The 18,458-nt window shown below is 44.8% G+C and overlaps 1 protein-coding gene across 1 annotated transcript; it reads right to left on the bottom strand.

Moving 5' to 3' along the window:
• Positions 1 to 1,151: 1,151 nt before the first annotated feature.
• Positions 1,152 to 10,823, bottom strand: SLC25A28 (solute carrier family 25 member 28). Its single transcript, XM_041745189.1, has 4 exons — positions 10,431 to 10,823; positions 4,537 to 4,765; positions 3,363 to 3,419; positions 1,152 to 2,002 (listed from the first exon to the last, which is right to left on the bottom strand). Exons 1-4 carry the CDS (start codon positions 10,719 to 10,721, stop codon positions 1,485 to 1,487), a joined length of 1,095 nt encoding a protein of 364 aa, XP_041601123.1. The 5' UTR covers positions 10,722 to 10,823; the 3' UTR covers positions 1,152 to 1,484.
• Positions 10,824 to 18,458: the final 7,635 nt, after the last annotated feature.

The raw sequence follows: 18,458 nt of genomic DNA, 5'->3' as shown, positions 1-18,458 counted from the left end.
TTGCCTAGAACATTTCCCCTCCTCTCTTCACCTAATTTGCCTTGCAGGTGTCACTTCAGATGTCACTTCCTCCAGAAGCCACCCCCAGTCACCCAAGGCCAGGCTGGGTATAATTATGCATGTTTTTGTCATTTTATCTTGTAGGTGCCTGTTTACACTGGCCTTCCTCTCCAGACAATAAGCTCCTTGAGGACTGGGATGGTTTATCATCATAATCCCAACACCAGTGTCTGACACAGAGGCACTCAGCAGTTACTGAGTGAATGAATGAATGACAGATGACATAATAAGGATGATAATGGTTGTTCTTGGAGGTAGATTTCTACTCTGTGTACTAAATAACTTGTTAGTAACTGGTGATATCTAAACAAAGGAACAGACTAACCCACAAAGTATAGTGAAAGCCCCATCCCTGCTAGTCTCCCGACAGAGTTTAAGTAGTTGTCAGGAGGGAACTTCTTCAGGAGGCAGGTTGGAGTATGTGCCCTCTGCTCATTTCTGATCTGCAGGAAGACACAATTAGATTCACTTCTGGGAGCAAAAGATCTGGGTGGGGGTTTCAGTTCTGTACTTGCTGTGAGGACTTGAGCAAGGGGCACCCTCTCTGAGCTCTCTTTACCTGTAAAACAGAGATGATGCCTACTTCAGATTTTGTGAGAACCTAATGAAGTTGCGTATGGTAAAGTACTTTGTAAAAGCCGTATGGCCAAATGAAAGATATCTTTATTTACCACGTCACCTTTAGGTCTTGCAGCTTCACTGAATAACTCTTGTTCTGCAACTACATTAGGAAACAAAGTGCCACGTGGGAAGTTTTCCTTTGGCAGGCATTGCTGAGAGAGCAGAGATCTACTTCTTCGGTGCCACTCCATGGTCCCATGGAAAAGGCAACAGTGGGGATCAAGAATGCCTGCGTAGCTAGGATCTGTCAGAGGTCATTGCTCCTGCCATCAGGGAGATTCCTTGGAGCCTATTACTAAGATAAAGGGAATAGAGCTCCAAAGTTTTACGCCACTGTGAAAATCAGCAAAAACCCAAACAATGGACACACTTGATAAACCTTCCCTTTGGGCCCCTCGACTTAAGCTTAAAGTCAAGAATGGTTGACAGCATTCCATCTCCCCTTTGGCAAAACAAACCCAATGAAACCATTTAATGTAAAGGCTTTTTATTAGGAACCACAGGAATGAGCTGCTTATTCCTCTATAACAGTCTAGAGCAGGTCTTCAGGCCCAGGATGGAGAGGTTATCAAAGGTGCTGTGCTGTGCTTTGCTGCACTTGCTTAGGGCCTGGAAGGAAAGATGGCGACAACAGAGGTTGGCAGGAACTGGTGTTAGCCAAGACACCAACAGCCTGGGGAGAACCCTCTACCTTCCTTCCAACTCCACTCAAGGCTGGAGCATGCCAGGAGACAGAGCACATGGCTGGAGCAGGCAGGCCGCAGCAGTGTTGAGCCCCTGGCCGCATTCTCTGCTACTTCACTTCACTTGCCTGCTCTCCACTCTTCTTGCCGTTTGGTGATTAGGTATTTGAAGAATTCATACACAGACCATGCGATGGCCGTGGAGGGGATCTGGTAAATCACTCTGGCCTGTACCCCTCGGAAGTAGGCGGTCACCCCACCTACTTGATATACCGTCCTGAAGGCACTAGCCATGCCTGTGATATGTCCTGTGATGTTTGAGTTCAAAGCCAGGGATTCCTGGGTGTTGAGCAGTGTTTTGCAAACGTCCAGTGGGGTTGTGGCAGCGGCAGCTACAGCTCCCGCACAGGCTCCAGAGAGAACGTGGGAGCTGGGGTTGTACCGTCTCTGGGGGTTAAAGTGCTCTTGCAGGAATTCATAGGTCATGAAGTGAATGGCTTGGAAGGGAACATTCATGGTTAGCTGCGTGGTGTAACTACGATAAAAGGCGCCGGCCCCTTCATTTTGCCACACTGCCCGTACACAGTCTGTCACCCGGTGGTATGGTGAGTTGTACATCTGCATCCTCTGCTTGACCACTGATGGTACCATCAACAAGAAGAAAGGAAATGATGGCAGCAATCAACCGGCGAGCAAGATTATCCAGATTCAGAGTCCCAAGTCAGCGAGTCAGCCATTGGAATGGAGAGAGAAAAAAAAAAATACGAGTGAACTATCAGTCTAATACGTTAACATTTCCCTTTTTTGAGAGGGGATAGAAGGTTGATAAGGGGCCAAAAAATAATAGACTCACTTCTAGTAGGATTTCTTTAAAACCAACCAGTGAGGGATGCCTGGGTGGCTCAGTTGGCTGGGAGTCTGCCTTGGGCTCAGGTTATGATCTCAGGGTCCTGGGATCAGAGCCCCACATAGGCCTCCCTGCTTGGTGGGAAGTCCGCTTCTCCCTTTCCCTTTGCCCCTCCCCCTGCTTGTGCTCACTCTTGCTCTCTTTCTCTCAAATAAAAGCTTTAAAAAAAACAAACCAACCAATGAACACACAGAATATATGTAGGATTTAGAGACTCCAGAGAGTTTACTTGAAAAAAGTACCTACCTCTTATTATAATCTTACCCTTTCACAAAACCCAAGACAAGAAATGATTCAGGGGCAGTGAACATAATGATGAACAGATAGCCCTAATAATCTCAATCCTCAGGTATACAGAGCACCAAACGCTCACAACATGAAGATGATTAATCCTCCTACAGGAGAAGAGCTACCACAACGAAAACAAAATTCTTAACCAAGAAGACTGTGGCTTTAGTTTCTAAACATCTACTTCCTCAAGTAGATACTGTGATTCGAGTCCTGGATCTTCAGCTTAGGTCTGGCCCTTTCCACATCATGGCCTTGCCTAGATAGGTAAAGAACTGCAACTTGAAGAACATGGCAACCATGCTCTCCCTCCATATTTGCTTGGGTACCTCATTTTCTACCTGAAAAGCCAAGATCCAAGCAGCCATGCAGGAACTGAGCTCTACAATTTATCCTTTCACTCCTATTTCAACCATCTTTATTCCAACAAGAAAGGCAGGATTTTTAAATGTTAAAATCCATCTTCACTTCTTTGAAGAAAAGTGAAATAATCTGTTAAATTTTCAGATGAGATTAAATCTACTACAGAGAGGACTTCCAAGAAGGCCCAGGAATAGGCGAGGTAGAGCCACACCTTTTTTCAGAGAAGCCCCAAAGACATATTAAGTCTCCCTGAATTTGCTTCCTAAGGGGCTCCTCCTCAGTACTGACAACATAGAGGGAGCGCACTCTACTGGTAAGACACGGTACCCACCAAAACCAACCCAGTGCTCTCTGGCTTTCTTCAGCAAACCAGAAATCAAGGAAAAGCCCAGAGATGCAGATGCAGCTGCCCACAGAAGGGAAGGCAGCAGAATCATTACCTTCTGCTGGATTCATGGCTGCATCATGCAGTAATGTTGCTACACACCCGGCTGCACCTGCAAAGGAGAAAACAACTGCCACATGTAAGGCCAGGAGAGGTCAAGCCATTCACTGAGGCCCCAGGGAGAAGCGGGGCAGGGCTAAGCCACAGGAGGGAGAGGGAATCTAAGAGCCAGTTCCAAAGATGGGAACCTACTGCTCCTATACCCCCGTTCTGAGAAATGAAGATATATGTACCCACTAACTTAGTAAGATCACCAGTCTACATTCCATATGTATAATAGGGAGGCCAGAAATAGCCAAGTTTTATACAGCCAGATTTTATACAGTTCTGAGTATAAATGAAGTTTACACCCCAGACAGGAAGCAGACCCACTGTGGCCAAGGGATGCCAGCACCAGCTGCCTCCGGTGGAGGGAGAACATGAGGGGCATGTAGTCAGATTTGCATCACAGCATCTCATCTTCCATCCTGCTGCACCTATGCTGCACAGTCCTTCCCCAAACTCTAACATCTGTCTATCTAGGCCTTTCCTTCAGGTCCTGAAAGGCCATATCCCTCACCATTCCTCTCCACTCTCAATTTGGGTTTCAATCCTCAAGTACCAGGCTGCTGTCCCTTCCTTTACTTCCACATAACCTCCAACCCTCTGGTTTCTCTACGGAAGTCCCTTGGCCCCACTGCAATTCACTTGTTGAGGCTTGGTCATATCCTCAACAACACAAACTGCCTCTGGTCAGTTAGGATCCTGAAAAATGAGGCAAAGATCTGGGGTTCCATTAATGTCTTCCTTGGGCAGCTGGGTCACCTCTTATTCTGCCCTGAGGGACAGGACACCACCCAACTATCAAGAAATACACAACTGGGGGGGGGGGTAGTTTTGTGTGTCTCCACATTACCAGGGCATTAGTAGTTGATGCAGGGAGATGAAAAGAGTCGAGCTGGTAGGTAAGGAAAGATACTGTAACACTTTGTTGAGGTGCCCCCAAGAAAGGGGTGGGTTGAAGTAGCCCGTTGTCTGAGAACATCAGGTTTGGAAGTCCCTCCCCTATAATCTGGCCTACCCCAGCCCAGAGCTTCAGCTCCAAACCATGCTGAGACTGGAAAGCATTGACAGCAGCAAAGCCCAGAGAGTTGAGAAAGTGGGGGAACCAGCACAGGAAGGCTCAATACCGTTGGCAATATGGCTATTGCCCCCAGGATGGATTACATCACTCAATGTCTTTTTTAACTTTTCATAGCAGGCAAAATAGAGGGCATGGGCAGGCCCTGCGCCTGTTGCTGTGACGTTCAGCCCCCGCATAGGCCTCCACAGGCCCTCCGTTCGTATAATCCTCCAGAGTGCCTCCAACACGTTTCGATAGCGGGCAGCTGGGTCAGGCTGTAGGCTTTGCATCCGGGTCTGGAATTACAGAAAGAAGTGCAGCGTCAGCAATGCCAACTTCTCATTCAACTTCCCAACTTCAACACTAAGGCTGTGGGTACTTCTATGTGGAATCGGGCCAACGTGCAGGAGTGCTCCCTGGTATCCAATTTTACTTGCTTCCAAATCTGTGTCTAGTCTTTCCACAGCTTGGACCTTTCTTTTGCTAGTCATCTATCAGGGGAACACTGTTCTTGTGAATAGGATATTCTGAGAATATCACTGCTTGGGAAGGATCCTTGAACTCCGAAATGATTCATAGCCCCAGCAACAAATATCAAGCCTGTGTTTCAGAAGTTGCATTTGTACCGTAATAAACTCAGGCCAAGAGTTCTTTGCAAATGGATTCTACAGTCAACTATTTACTGTCTACAACATACTTTATGCATTATTTCTGAAGATTGATCCTAGGCCTGCTTCCTGACCACACACTACACTAATGAGATAACAGCTCATCCTTTGTTATATCCTTGATGATTATCTGAGTTTCCCAGATTATTTGGCATTGGCAGCTGGGCCTGTAGGTTAAACTCTTGGCAGAGATAGCATTTGTAATCAATGCTGCTCTAATTTCCTGGGAAAGAGCATTTACCTTGAAACCATGAAGGATGGAAAGCAACCTAGACTCTAAAACTGAAGGAATTTTCATATTTCTAATATAAACTGAATGAACCCTCAAATTGGCATCATTAATATTAGTCTTCATGAAACATAAACCTTGGAATTTCCAGAGAATTCAATGACTGGTACAGAATACATGGTGGACACTTTGTATGATGTTCCTGGACAAAGTTGGATTGAAATTTGGAAAATTAATCTTTTCGAAACATTCCCCAAATCATGGACCCTCAGAAGACGGGTGGGTCTCCTAACGAAAATCCTGTCTGTTTGATCCATCTTAAGATTAAAGCAGTATGGAGACTAACAATATAAAATCAATGTCTAGTGGCTGGAATAGAGTAAGCACTTAAGATTTGTTTGTTGAATGAATTAAAGAACAAATGAATCTTAGCTGTCTGCACCAGTTCACAAAGTAAAAAGTAGGCTATTAGTCGGTAGGGGCAACTAATGCCCAAGTATAGTTTAAATTCCTACTTCATTCCAATTACTGATTCAGTTTGAATTTAAAAGCTTAAACTTTCCTTTTGGCCATCTGGAATCTAAGACTATTGCCTCTTCTCAAGAGCACAAGAGGAAAAAAACTAACCAGATTAACAGGTCCTAGTTAGCTGCAAGCCATACACATTCCTCTAAAGTTATTTTCTCCTGCTCACTACCAACAAAGAACTGGAAGCTTAAAAGCTTAATTACTGTAAGTTCAGTCAGAAATACTGTATCACTTATTACAGTTTGACACATTCGTTCTACTTCTCAAAAAAAAAAAAAAAAAACCACCCCATAAATTTCTGATAAAGGATATGCTTACGAATCTTTCATATCACCCAGGAGTATAGAATCCATTATTCAGTCACTACAGGTCTTTGCTGGCTATGGCTGCTGGTAAAGATAAACTGGGCCTGGTAGCTTTACAATTATTTGTTTCCATAGGTTTGTTCGAAACTAATCTCATATAAGGAGAATGTTCAGAAGTTGCATTGCTTTGCTGAAGTAAGTGGCATTATTTAGGCAACCAGGCTTCAAAGGCCTGGCCTCAGAGACCTGGAACCTTTCACTGCCAAGAGAAACCTGGACTGAAAGTTACTTTGAACGTTTTATACACACCTCTAAATCTAACTCACAGTTCTACCTCTACCCTTATGGAAAGGACCCAGGCATAAGCTATGCCAAATATAAAAATGAATATGGCTTTGAAGAAAAGCCAAATGAATGAATAGGGAGATAAGTGGCTTGGTAAATGGCAAGCCATATTTGACTCAGAAAGCCTGAGTATGAGCCCCTGCTTTGCTAGATGTGTAGTTTTGAAACCTGAGTTTCAGTGCTGTCATCTAAAACATGAGATTAAGAATGGCTCATGGGGCTGTTGCAGGGATTCAAAGAGGGCATGTAAAAGCCATTGGTAATTTATGAAGCACTAGAAATATAAGGCTTTTATTGTATTCAAACAAGAGTCTTGGAAATATTTGTTTATATCTTAGAATTTATAGATCATGGCAGCATTGTGTCTTGTTTACATCATTTCACAGATGTGCGTGGGCAACTAACTGGATCTTTACCACTAGTAAATCAAGTTTAATTTTTAATTTTTTGTTTTTACTTTATAGTTTCTCTGTGGCTATAATGATTTTTATGTTCAGCTATTAATCTGAAGGTCATGTTTAGGAATGAGCACTATCGTAAAAGGCTGTGCTTTGCTTGGCTCTGGAAATCTATTTCTGGGAGGCTGTATGGAAGGCTAAGAGTCAGACTGGGTTCAAATAATGACTGTGCCACTTGCTTCCTTTTCTTTATCTGTAAAATAATGAAAATGGTATATACTTCATGAAATCGCTTCTCAAGGATTAAATGAATAAATATATGTCAAGGCACATCAGTTAGTGCTTGGCAGTAAGAACAATTACCATTTATTGAATAATAATTATTATTATTAGATACAAGAAAGTAAAATAGGCCAATGTTTCCATTTCCTAACCTTTCATTGGTGAATGTGTATAGATAACCATTTACCTCTGGAGTTTGGAAAAGATTTATTTCCCTTTGCCCTTTCTCTCTTTATTATGTAAGTAGATTATTTATGTCACCATTATGGAGCCAAAAAATAGCACCTTGGTGACAGGTGGGTACTTAGATGATTTTGAGAAGAGTTCTAACTACTTTGGTTGTCGAGCCTATCCCTATAGATAAAGTCTGGTATTTGCCTCTGAGAATGAGAAAAGGAAAACTGGAATATATTTGGGCTCCCAAACCTCCCTATTATGACCATGTAAATAGTTGGCTGAGTAACTATGGCCTAGAGAGATTATGCTAGGTTCCTCCCAAGGATATTTTAAATCAACTTGACCCTGATAAGTGGCTGGGGTGCACAAGCTTGCATGCCAAGAGGCAATGTCAACTTTCATTTGCAAACACCGTGGTTACTGTTGAGGCTCCAACACAGATACCTGCCTCTAGTCTTAGGGACCGTTGGGCTGCTCTTCTTCTCCACCATCATTTATGGTAAAAGAGGAACTGGGAAGCCCTGGGACAAGTGAACTGGTAAGTCCTTACAGAAGGATGAGATTTGAGTTTTACTTTTCCTGTCTGCATAACAATGTCCAACAAGCTACTGACACTAAATCCTACTGGTCTCACCTAGTTGTTCCCTCTAGTCACTTAAATCCTAGCATTAATGGCAAATGAAAATGATTCTTCTAAAATGAGCTTCTGTATCTTTGAAGACTCTTGAGCATTTTTTCCCTCCAGATCAAATAATTATTTAATATAGGGCTTTGAGCCATGACTGTAATGTTGTATGACTAATTTTTTTAAAACAAACATTTCAAAGTTTATGTAAATGAATAAGAACTGTTCTTGAAAACAGTTACCTTGGCAGGCTAGAAGTAACTTATTCCAGCAATGCTGTGATTATGCAAAATATTTCTGGAACTCCTCTTTCAGAAGTGTTCCCTCAATGGGTTTGTCAGCCTCAAGAATAAGTCAGTCCCCCTGCTTCCTGGTCCTACCTTCTCTTAGACTCCAATCAGTATTACCCATTTTGATCTTCTACCTTATCTGTCATTTTTTTTATTCCGAATGGTCTGTTACTAAAAAAAAAAAAAAAAGAAAGAAAAAAGAAAAGAAACTATTTTGTCACAGGGCAAAGATTTGCCCTCTACAAGAACATGCACCAAAATATTCTAGAGCCATTTCTAACAGAGAGATCTATAAAATATTTTGCAGCAGCATAACATTATGTAAAGATATGGAATAAGGAGATTGCCTCCCAAGGTAATAGGACAACACTTAAGTTGACAAGTTACAGTAAGTAATATCTCTAAGCTGGTCACATTATTACATTGTATTTTGCAAGCCATTAAATAATTTTCATTGCTTTCCTTGATCTAGTTTTCATTTAAACATAGCACCCGAGACTCTGCTCTCTACTCACGGTCTAAGTATCGTGAAGTTAGTTTAATTTGCAGTTAGGTCATTTTCATTTTTGGATATATACCATTAACAACTCACAGTCATTCAACCTAGACTTTATTACATAAATGTCTGAATCTTTCTTTTTTATTTGTACTTATCCACTTTACATTTTAATACTGCTAGAGCATTAACCATTGCCTTACTTCTCTCACACAGATTTTACTGCTTATTTCTATTTCTCTCAATTGACAAGGGTATGTAAAATTCTAACATCTATTTTAACCAAGTGCATTTACCAGTTTCAATAGGTGTGGCGGTTGGTAGGAGTTGCTTTGCACTGTGCTAGAAAGCTATCAACTCAATGTCATTCACAAAGCTTAATGAGCACTTTCCTCGTTTCCTTTTCCACACTAATGAAAACATGTGAGAGTGCCAGAACCACGGAGAAGCAGTATTGAGTTGTATTTCCCAACTCAATACTCTCTCCTTTTGAACCTGTAACATTTTCCTAATTTGAGAAGAAAACACATGTCAAGGAGCTGCGAGGATACTATTACTCCTAACATGTAAAGGAAGCATCAGTCTCTGTCAATTCATTTATTTCAACAGTCCCCTTGAATTTACTTTTCATTCAACCTAGTCCTCGCTTTTAGGGGTTGGAACCTTTGCTAGAGCACAAGAATGAGAACTATAAAGAACAATCCGTTCCGTCTTCACCTAGCTTTCTTCAGAGGCACCTGACTTCTTTACCCACTAATCAGTCTGCTTGTTTGGGGTTGCAATTAGTTTTTACTTTCACAGGAATCCAACCTTCATGTTGACCCTGTTTCATTTTCTTCACTCGTACATCTACTCTTCAATATCATCATGCTTCCCTTCTAGGCAGCTTTTCCCTTTTTGTCAACTTTAGGTGGCTAAAGAAATAACACTGTCAGGTCTGTCTCTTGTTTGGGGGGCTGATGTGCTCCCTGCACATACGAAATCCTAATCCCAGCTTAGTTTTTATGTTCAGGAAATAGGTGGAGTATCATGCTTGCTGCAGAGAAACCGAAACCTTTTCCTGAACGTGGTCTTTCCCAAATTGTTTCCAGCTTGGAACTATGAATTCTGACTGAACAATGATTCCTAGTCACTCACAGGTTAGGAGAGAGATTTCAGATTTCGGTACCTGCCCCATCACTTTTAAGGGAAGACACAGTAAGAAGCTGGTAAAAGCACTCGCCCAGAGAACATCTCAAGCCGTTAAGATCCTATGCAGGGTCTGATTCACTCCAGTTGGCTTCACCTTAATCAAATTAGTAGCACTTACCTGTTCCATCCCATCCCACCCTATTCCTGTTTAGTCCCAGCTAGGATCCAGGGCTTTGGCTGACAGATTTTCTTTCCACAGTCCCGATTCAGAGCTCACTGACGGTTAGAAATGGGTCCTGGTTCCTGGCTGGGCTCAATTCCCAGCCGGGACCTTGCTTGCATGAAGTATCGGTCGATTCGTGTGGTGATGGCAGGAGCCAGGAAGAAACCCATGTCGGCTCCGGCTGCCGGCCGGGATCCTGGCTCCGGACAGGACCCAGGGGTCGGGTCAGCCCCAGGTCGGATTCGGAGCCGGTCCAGGTCTCACCTTGACGCAGTCGATGGGATACATCACGCAGTGCTCCAGGATCCCTGCCACGGCGCCCGCCACCATGTGCGTGGTGACAGTGGCTCCAGCCGGCAGCGCCTCGTAGTCCGGGCCGGAGTCCGGATCCTGCCGTACTGGGGGCCTGCAGGCCCCGGCCTCCCCGCCGCCGGCCCCCCGGCCCACGCCCCGCTGCAGCCACCCGTCCAGCAGCGCCGACTCCCCGGGGCTCCGCCCCGGCCCAGCCGCCGGCCCCCCCGCCACACCGCCAGCACCCCGCCCCTCCAACTCCATCCACCCGGGCCAGCTGCGGCGCCCACCCTCGCCGCCGCTGCCGCTGCCGCCACCGCCCCCCGGCCCCGTGGTGTCCGCCTCAGGCGCGGCCCAGAGAGCCCGGGGCCTCCGGCTCCCGCTTGGCCCGCGGACACGCCCCTCAGCCAGCCATTGGTGCAGCCGCCAAGTTAGCCCCGCCCCCTTGCTTACGAAGGAAAAATAGGTCTGTGGTATTGGAGAAGTTGCCTGTCACTCCTCCGCCCTGCTGCGTTGCCGCGGCTTAGGTCCCACCCCTTCCCCTTTGATCTTGGAAGCTTCTTGTTTATTGGCCATTGATTGGCCAACATCTAAGAACGACCCGCCCACCGACTTTTCTGGAGGGCGGGAGAAACTTTAGGGCTGAACTTTGATAGGCTCAACCACTCTTGATATTTTGACCGCGACCATTGGTCCTCACCACGTCGGGATCCGATTGGCTACGGGGAGAGAGCGAAGAGCCCAGGGGCGAGAGAGACCGGATTTGGGGCCCAGACTGGCTGCCGGGGAGCCTGTGGGTGCTGCACGCCGGCTCCTCTCGTGGAGGGGGTGGGGCGGTGCCAGGCCCTCAAGGTCAAACCGCTGCAGTCAGCCGTTAGGACCTGCGTTCGAGCGCCGGCCCCGGCCCGAGTTCTGTTCCCGCGGGATCTCGGGCTGGCGTGAGGTGGGGCCCGCTTGGGTCGGGTATCCCCTGGCGCGGCCCGCGGGCCTGTCCGGGAAACTGTTGCGACACGCGGGCGGAGGCCCGTAGCCGGCGGCTGGATCCGGCGTTCTGTCCCCTCCTCCCCCCGGGCCGCGCGCGAGCCGCCTCCCGAGGGCCCCGCGCGCGCCGCCCCGGGCTTGCGCCCGAAGTCGCCCGGGAAAGCCCGCTGGCGCCGGGCCCCGCGCCAGGCCGAGGGCTGGAGGCCGGACGGAGATGTCGAAACCGGGCGGCGGGATTCGGAGGCGACAGGTGGAGAGGCCGGCCCGGAAGCAGCTGCCCAAGCAGCGCGGCGAGGGTGGCGACTGCGGAGAAGCTCGGCCCTCCGGCTTTCCCCTGCTGGCGCGCTGACCGTCACCCCTGCCGCGTGGTGGCTGCCGCTGGCGAGAAGCCCGCAGTGCGTCCGGGCGGCTCGCCGGAGTTTGAGAGGGGAGGGGCACTCGCTGGTTAAGGCGCGACGCCGGCGGTGCCCAGCCGCGAGCACCGCCTCCGCCTCCGGCGCCGGGACGAGGCGGGGGAGCCACACGCGGGCGCCCGCTCGGCTGAGGAACGCGGGAGCTGCCAGCCGGCCCCGTCCGGTCCGCCTGCCTCCGCCTCCCTTCCCGGCAGCGCTGCCGGTCACCTGGCTCTCCAGATGAGGATGCAGTTGCGAACTCGCCCATCTCCTTTACAGATGTACATCTGTTCCGTTCACAGAGCTTTCCTTGCTCTAAATGAGGAAGAGGCTTTACTTTTTTTCCTCTTTAAACCTCAGCCTTTCTCTGGGCCTCCGAGGGTTTTGTTTTTAACTGGTTTTCTCACCTATTCGCTTCCTCCTCACCAGTACTTCTTGACCTTGGGGAAAATAACGAAACTACAAATCCTTTCCCGACCACTTCCCACTCCCCGTGCATGTGGGGGTCCGTCCTTGAGGTTAAGAATCCTTCTACATCTTCCCTCTTCTGTAGCTCGCATCCCTGAATAGGTCTCCCCGACAGAAGACCACTCAGTCCTGCTAGGGCACTCATCTCCTCTACTGCCGAACTACTCCAGTAATGAGCTGTACCTGTTATGCCCTTTTTCTCCTTAACCCCTACATTTTTACCCCTTTATTCAGTGGTCACAAATGACCTTTCCGAATGCAATCGTCTTTTTCTTATTTCTTCTTGCCCCCACTGACCCATCCCTCACTGAATTCTTTTTTTTTTTTTTCCTCGCTAGGAACCACTGTATTCTACGTTTTAGATTTCTCGGTCTCCTGCCCTTCTCTACCCACTGAGGGAAAACATTCCTAAAGGTTTAATGCTTCTTGTTCATCTTTAATACCTTAAAGAACCTTACCATTCCAACTCTGTTTTCCCCACTGGACTTGTATTTCCCTCCTCGAATACCTTTTTGTTTTCTTAAATTTAAACATACAGTGCAATATTGGTTTCTGGAGTAGAATTCAGTGATTCATCACTTAGAATGGTGCTTATCACATCAAGTGCTTATCACATCAAGTGCTTATCACATCAAGTGTCCTTGTAAATACCTATCACCTGTCTAGCCCACACGCCTCCCTCCATCAATCCTGTTTGTTCTCTATTGTTGAGTCTCTTATGCCTTGCTTTCCTCTCCTATTTTTCTTTTTCCCCTTCCAATATGTCCATCTATTTTCTTAAATTCCACATAGGAGCGAGATCATATGGTATTTGTCTTTCTCTGGCTTGATTTCACTTAGCATAATACACTTTAGCTCCACTTATGTCATTGCAAATGGCAAGATTTCGTTCTTTTTCATGGCCAAGTAATATTCCATTGTATATGTAAAGTGTCTTTTTTTTTTTAAGATTTTAATTATTCATGAGAGACACAAAGGCAGAGGGAGCTTGATGTGGGACTCGATCCCAGGACCATAACCTGGGCCAAAGGCAGACGTCAACCACTGAGCCACCCAGGTGCCCCAAACTATGTCCTTTTTAACCATTCATTAGTTGATGAATATTTGAGCTCTCTTTATAGTTTGGCTATTGTTAATCATGCTGCTATAAACATCAAGGTGCATGTGTCCCTTAGAATCTGTTTCTTTATCCTTTGGGTAAATACCTAGTAGTGCAATTGCTGAATCGTAGGGTCGTTCCATTTTTAACTTTTTGAGGAACTTCCATATTGTTTTCCAGAGTGACTGCACCAGTTTGCACTCCCATCAAGAGTGCAAGAGGGTTCCCCTTTCTCTGCATCCTCACCAACACCTGTTGTTTCTTGTGTTAATTTTAGCCATCCTGGCAGGTGTAAGGTAGTATCTCATCATGGTGTTGATTTGTATTTCCCTGATGATGAGTGATGTTGACCATCTTTTGTTGACCATTTGGATGTCTTTTTTGGAAATGTGTCTATTCATGTTTTCGTCCCATTTCTTAACTGGGTTCCTTGGTGTTGGGGTTCATTGCATACTTAACTGAACTTTCCATGTGAACATTCAGTAAATATTTATTGAGTACCAGTTCTGTGCCTTGTATTGTACTTGAGGCTGGTGACACAGGACACAGTCTGGAGGTCTCGTAGAGCTTACTTTTTAATGAGGGGAGGGGGATAGACAAAAATATCAATTAGCTCTAGGTACTATTCTGGTAACTAAAATAGGGAGGTGTGATAAAGTGTGACTAGGTGGCTACATTTATTGGACTAGGGAAAGCCTTTCTGAGATGACCCTAAGTGACAGGCAGGAGGTTATGATGAACTCAAAGAACTCCTTTAACTCAAAGTTAAATGAACTTATGCGTTCCAGAAGATACAGTAGGTACAACAACCCTAAGGTGAGAATAAGGTTGGTGAATGAAGGAACAGAAAGTCAGTGTGGCTGGGGCATGGTGAGAGAAAGGGGAAGTGACAAAGGACAAGATTGGAAAGATAGAGGGTGAACATCCACCTTAATTTCTGACTTGGCATGTTCATTCCAAACTTAGCCTTTCCACTTCCCACCCCAACCAGTTCCTCCAAAATTTTTCTTTTCTACCCAATTAGACTCTAAACCTAGGAGTCTTCTGTAGCTACCCTTCAGAAATCTTCTGAAATGTCTCTTTTGTTTGTGCTGTCCTTTTCCTTCCTATTGATATACATTCCCAATATCTGATTCCTTCACATCTATATTGTTATAACCTTTGAATGTCCTCACCACCTCTGGCTTTATCAGTATTTTGATTCTCATCCTTCCAGGTACATGGTAGGATTGTTCTTCCCATCTCCTTAAAGGTAGGTGTGGCCATGGACTTGCTTTGACTTATGAAATGTGCGAGAAGCATGAGGGCCACACACTTAACTTTTCCTGCCCTGTGACTGGTGATGTTTAAAAGGCCCCATCAGCCTGGGGCCCTGGTGAGGATGATGAAGCAAAGTCGCCTACTTGCCACCTTCTTCCCAGATGGACTTTCAGCATGAGTAAGAAATAATCTTTGTTTTTAAAACAGAGTTTAGGATTATTCCATACCATAGCAAAATCTCGCCTAGTGCTGCTCAGACTTAGTGATATTAGTCACCTGCGGAATTTTTTAAAATGCAGATTATAATTCTGTGGTGGGGCCTGAGATTCTGTATTTTTTACAAATCCCCAGGTGATGCTGATGCTGTTAGACCCTGGATCACACTTCAGCAAGCACATAAACCCGCCCTGATTATATAATATACCACTCAACACATCTATGCTACACTACAATCTCACCTGCACTTAAACTTCCCTAAAAAACAAAATTAGCAAACAAAGAAACAAGTTTCTCGGAGATACATGCTTTATAAACTCTCAATATCTCCCATACCTGCAGCTCCTCAGTCAGGCATTGCAGAATTTTATTCTATTCCTAGGACAATCATTTTCCATATTCTATCTGTCTTTTTCTTTTCTACCTCTACCTATGAGACTATTCATTGTCTCACTATTGAGGCTCATTTTCTTTAGTAATAGAAACTCTGGGTTTTAGCCTGGAACTAAAAGCCCAGCTGAAGTCCATATTTCCCCCAGCTCCCCCCACAGCTAGTATTAGCTATGTGACTAAGTTGTAGCTAATGGGACGTGAGTGTAAGTGGTGTGAAACATCTGGATTCTGTCTTTAAAAAGAAAAGTTTATGGGGGCACCTGGGTGGCTCAGTTGGTTAACCATCTGACTTTAGCTCAGGTCATGATCTCAGGGTCCTGGGATCAAGCCCACAGTCAGGCTTCACACTGAGTGAGGAGTCTGCTTGTCCCTCTGCCCCTCCTTCCAGCTTGTATTCTCTCTCTCTCTTCTCTCTCAAATAAACAAAATCTTTAATAAAAATAAATAAAAGGAAAGATTACGTTCTCTGAGTATTTTTTCCCATGTTCTCCCTTCTTATCATTTGGAATACAGACCCAGAAGACATCAGTAATTTTTGGCCATGAGACAAGGCCCATATCTGAGGTAGCAGAACAAAGGGTAGAAGAAACCTGCTGCGTTAGGTTTCTTAGTAGTACCTTTGGACTACTGTTTTTGTACATGAGAGATCCTGTTTAAGTAGTTGCTGTTAGCCTGAATCTTTGTTACAGCATCATGTTCAGGATGTGAAAACATCCTAGAACCCTAGAATGCATTTCACCCTTTGTTCTTATCAAAATTCTCATTCTTGAAGGTCCAAAACAAGTCCCACTGTTCCTTCCAGCTTACATTACCATTACCGCCTTTCCCTAAACCCCTATCCCATGTGACCATATGAGGAATGAGTGTTATACAGAATGAGGTTGATTCCAGCAGCCACATGTGAAAATAAGACTTTCTTTACAGTCACTTAAAAAGAAATGGGTTCCTAAATTATGAAGAATAGACTCAGAGCTGTGGAAAGTCAGATGGGGTGAGGACAGTAAGGACAAAAGGGATGAGAAGGCATCATGTGTTTGAGCAGAATAAACTGGAGCACATATATAGGAAGATGTTCCAACAGGTGCGTGAGAACAGTTCCAAGGGGATCAATTTGTAACTCCTTGACATCTGCATGTTTGCTAAAATTCATCTGAGAAAGTAATGGAGGCATCTCTCCTTTATTTCCTCCTGTTTCTCCTCCCACCTGAGGAAAGAAGGGTAACCTCATGTATCCATCTTTTTTTTTCTTTTAAGATTTTATTTATTTATTCATGAGAGACACAGAGACGTAGGCAGAGGGAGAAGCAGCCTCTATGCAGGGAGCCCAATGTGGGACTCAATCCTAGGACTGCAGGATCACACCCGGAGCCAAAGCAGATGCTCAGCTGCTGAGCCACCCAGGTGTCCCCTATTCTTAACCTTGTTACAGCTTGTTGCCCTGGCACATACAAACCACCAAGTAGCCGAATGGTCCTGGTGCTGGCAAGGCCCCCTTCCATCAAGGCACAACTGTAAAGTTCATGTCTTTCTCTGATTTACATATATTTCGATTAGGGCAAAACATGACTTTAGAAATGGGTATTTCGGTCCTTGTGGGATATTTGGCATACATATATATTGTGCAGTGGAGTAATGGGTTTTAATTTAACCATATCACCTATTCCAACTTCTATTATCAAAGAATACATTGTTTCTGAGGGGGAGTGCCTTTAGAATAAAACGAAAAGAGCATAATTAAATGTTAAAGATAGCAGTGCGTTATTGAATTCAGCTGACACATTCATGGCAAGGTCTGTGCCTTATCTATTTATCTTAGGACAAGGATATTCAAGATTTATAAACATGTATGCTGGGAAGTAATGTGCTACAAAGTGCAATGCTCCCTCCCTGGTCAGAAACAAGAAAGCAGACTGATGCTCTTCATTTACTCATGCCTCAACTTTGGTCTCAATTTTATATTTTGCATAATCTGTAGAAGTGGAGGGAAAGTACTGTTTAATTTTCACAGATCAACATCAAATCTTCAAGTAAAAGGAAATATGTCAAAAGTACATTCACACTTTGTTTTTTTCTTAAATATTTATTCAGGCTTGTACTAAAAACATTCATTTTCTTTTGTCAACAAATTACTGGCTATACCTATACCATTTCACACCCACTGGGATGGCTAGAATCCAAAACACAGAAAATATGTGTTGACAAAGATGTGGAGAAATCGGAATCCTCACACATTGCTGTTGGAACTGTAAAATGTTTCAGGCACTGTGGAAAATAGTTTATCAGTTCCTCAAAAAGTTAGACATAGAGTTACCATATGACCCAACAATTCCACTCCTAGGTATACTGAAAAGAAGTACTTCAACAAGTACTTCAAGTACAAACAAGCATATGCTTGTTTATAGCAGCACTTTTCACAAATGCAAAAGGTGGAAACACTCTAGGTGTCCATCAACAGAAGCATGGATGAACAAGTTGTGTACATACACAAGATGAATATAATTCGGCTATAAAAAGGATTGAAGTAGGGCAGCCCGGGTGGCTCAGCAGTTTAGCACAGCCTTCAGCCCAGGGCCTGGTCCTGGAGACCCGGGCTCGAGTCCCACGTCGGGCTCCCTGCATGGAGCCCGCTTCTCCCTCTGCCTGTGTCTCTGCCTCTCCCTCTCTCTCTCTCTCTCTCTTTCTGTGTGTGTCTCTATGAATAAAGAAATTTTAAAAATCTTTTTAAAAAAGGATTAAAGTAGTGATATATATTATAATGTGAATGAACCTCAAAAATATGTTAAGTGAAAAAAGCCACTTATATGAAATATCCAGAATAGGTCGCTCTACAGAGACAGAACACAGATTGGTGGTGCAGGGCTGGTGGTAGTGGGGGAGGGGCAGTGATGAGATAGGAGAAGGTGCTTAATGGTACAAAGTATATCACCTTTTGGGGTGATGGAATGGTTTGGAACAAGGGAAAGGTGTTGGTTGCACAACATTGTGAATACACTAAATGTCACTGGATTGTTCACTTTAAGATGGTTAATTTTATGTTACATGACTTTCACCTCAATTAAAAAGAAAAGGCAGGATTGGCTAGCTCCTCACAGATTAGCTGAATAAACTAGGACCTTATTATCCTCTCAACTATTTGTGCCTCTGTAACTCCAAACAGCAGCTCTACACCAGTCATTACACAATTCCTAGGTT

The sequence above is a fragment of the Vulpes lagopus genome, chromosome 2, assembly GCF_018345385.1.
Source record: "Vulpes lagopus strain Blue_001 chromosome 2, ASM1834538v1, whole genome shotgun sequence".
NCBI lineage: Eukaryota > Metazoa > Chordata > Mammalia > Carnivora > Canidae > Vulpes > Vulpes lagopus.
The sequence above is the reverse complement of the archived record's forward strand: the minus strand, read 5'-3'. Positions and strand labels throughout refer to the sequence as shown.

Coding starts and splice junctions, on each gene's coding strand:
- SLC25A28 (XM_041745189.1), bottom strand. CDS start 10,721: ATGGAGTTGGAGGGGCGGGGTGCTGGCGGTGTGGCGGGGGGGCCGGCG. Junction 4,766..10,430: donor ATCCCATCGACTGCGTCAAG/GTGAGACCTGGA, acceptor CTGTAATTCCAG/ACCCGGATGCAAAGCCTACA. Junction 3,420..4,536: donor CAATAGCCATATTGCCAACG/GTATTGAGCCTT, acceptor TCTCCTTTGCAG/GTGCAGCCGGGTGTGTAGCA.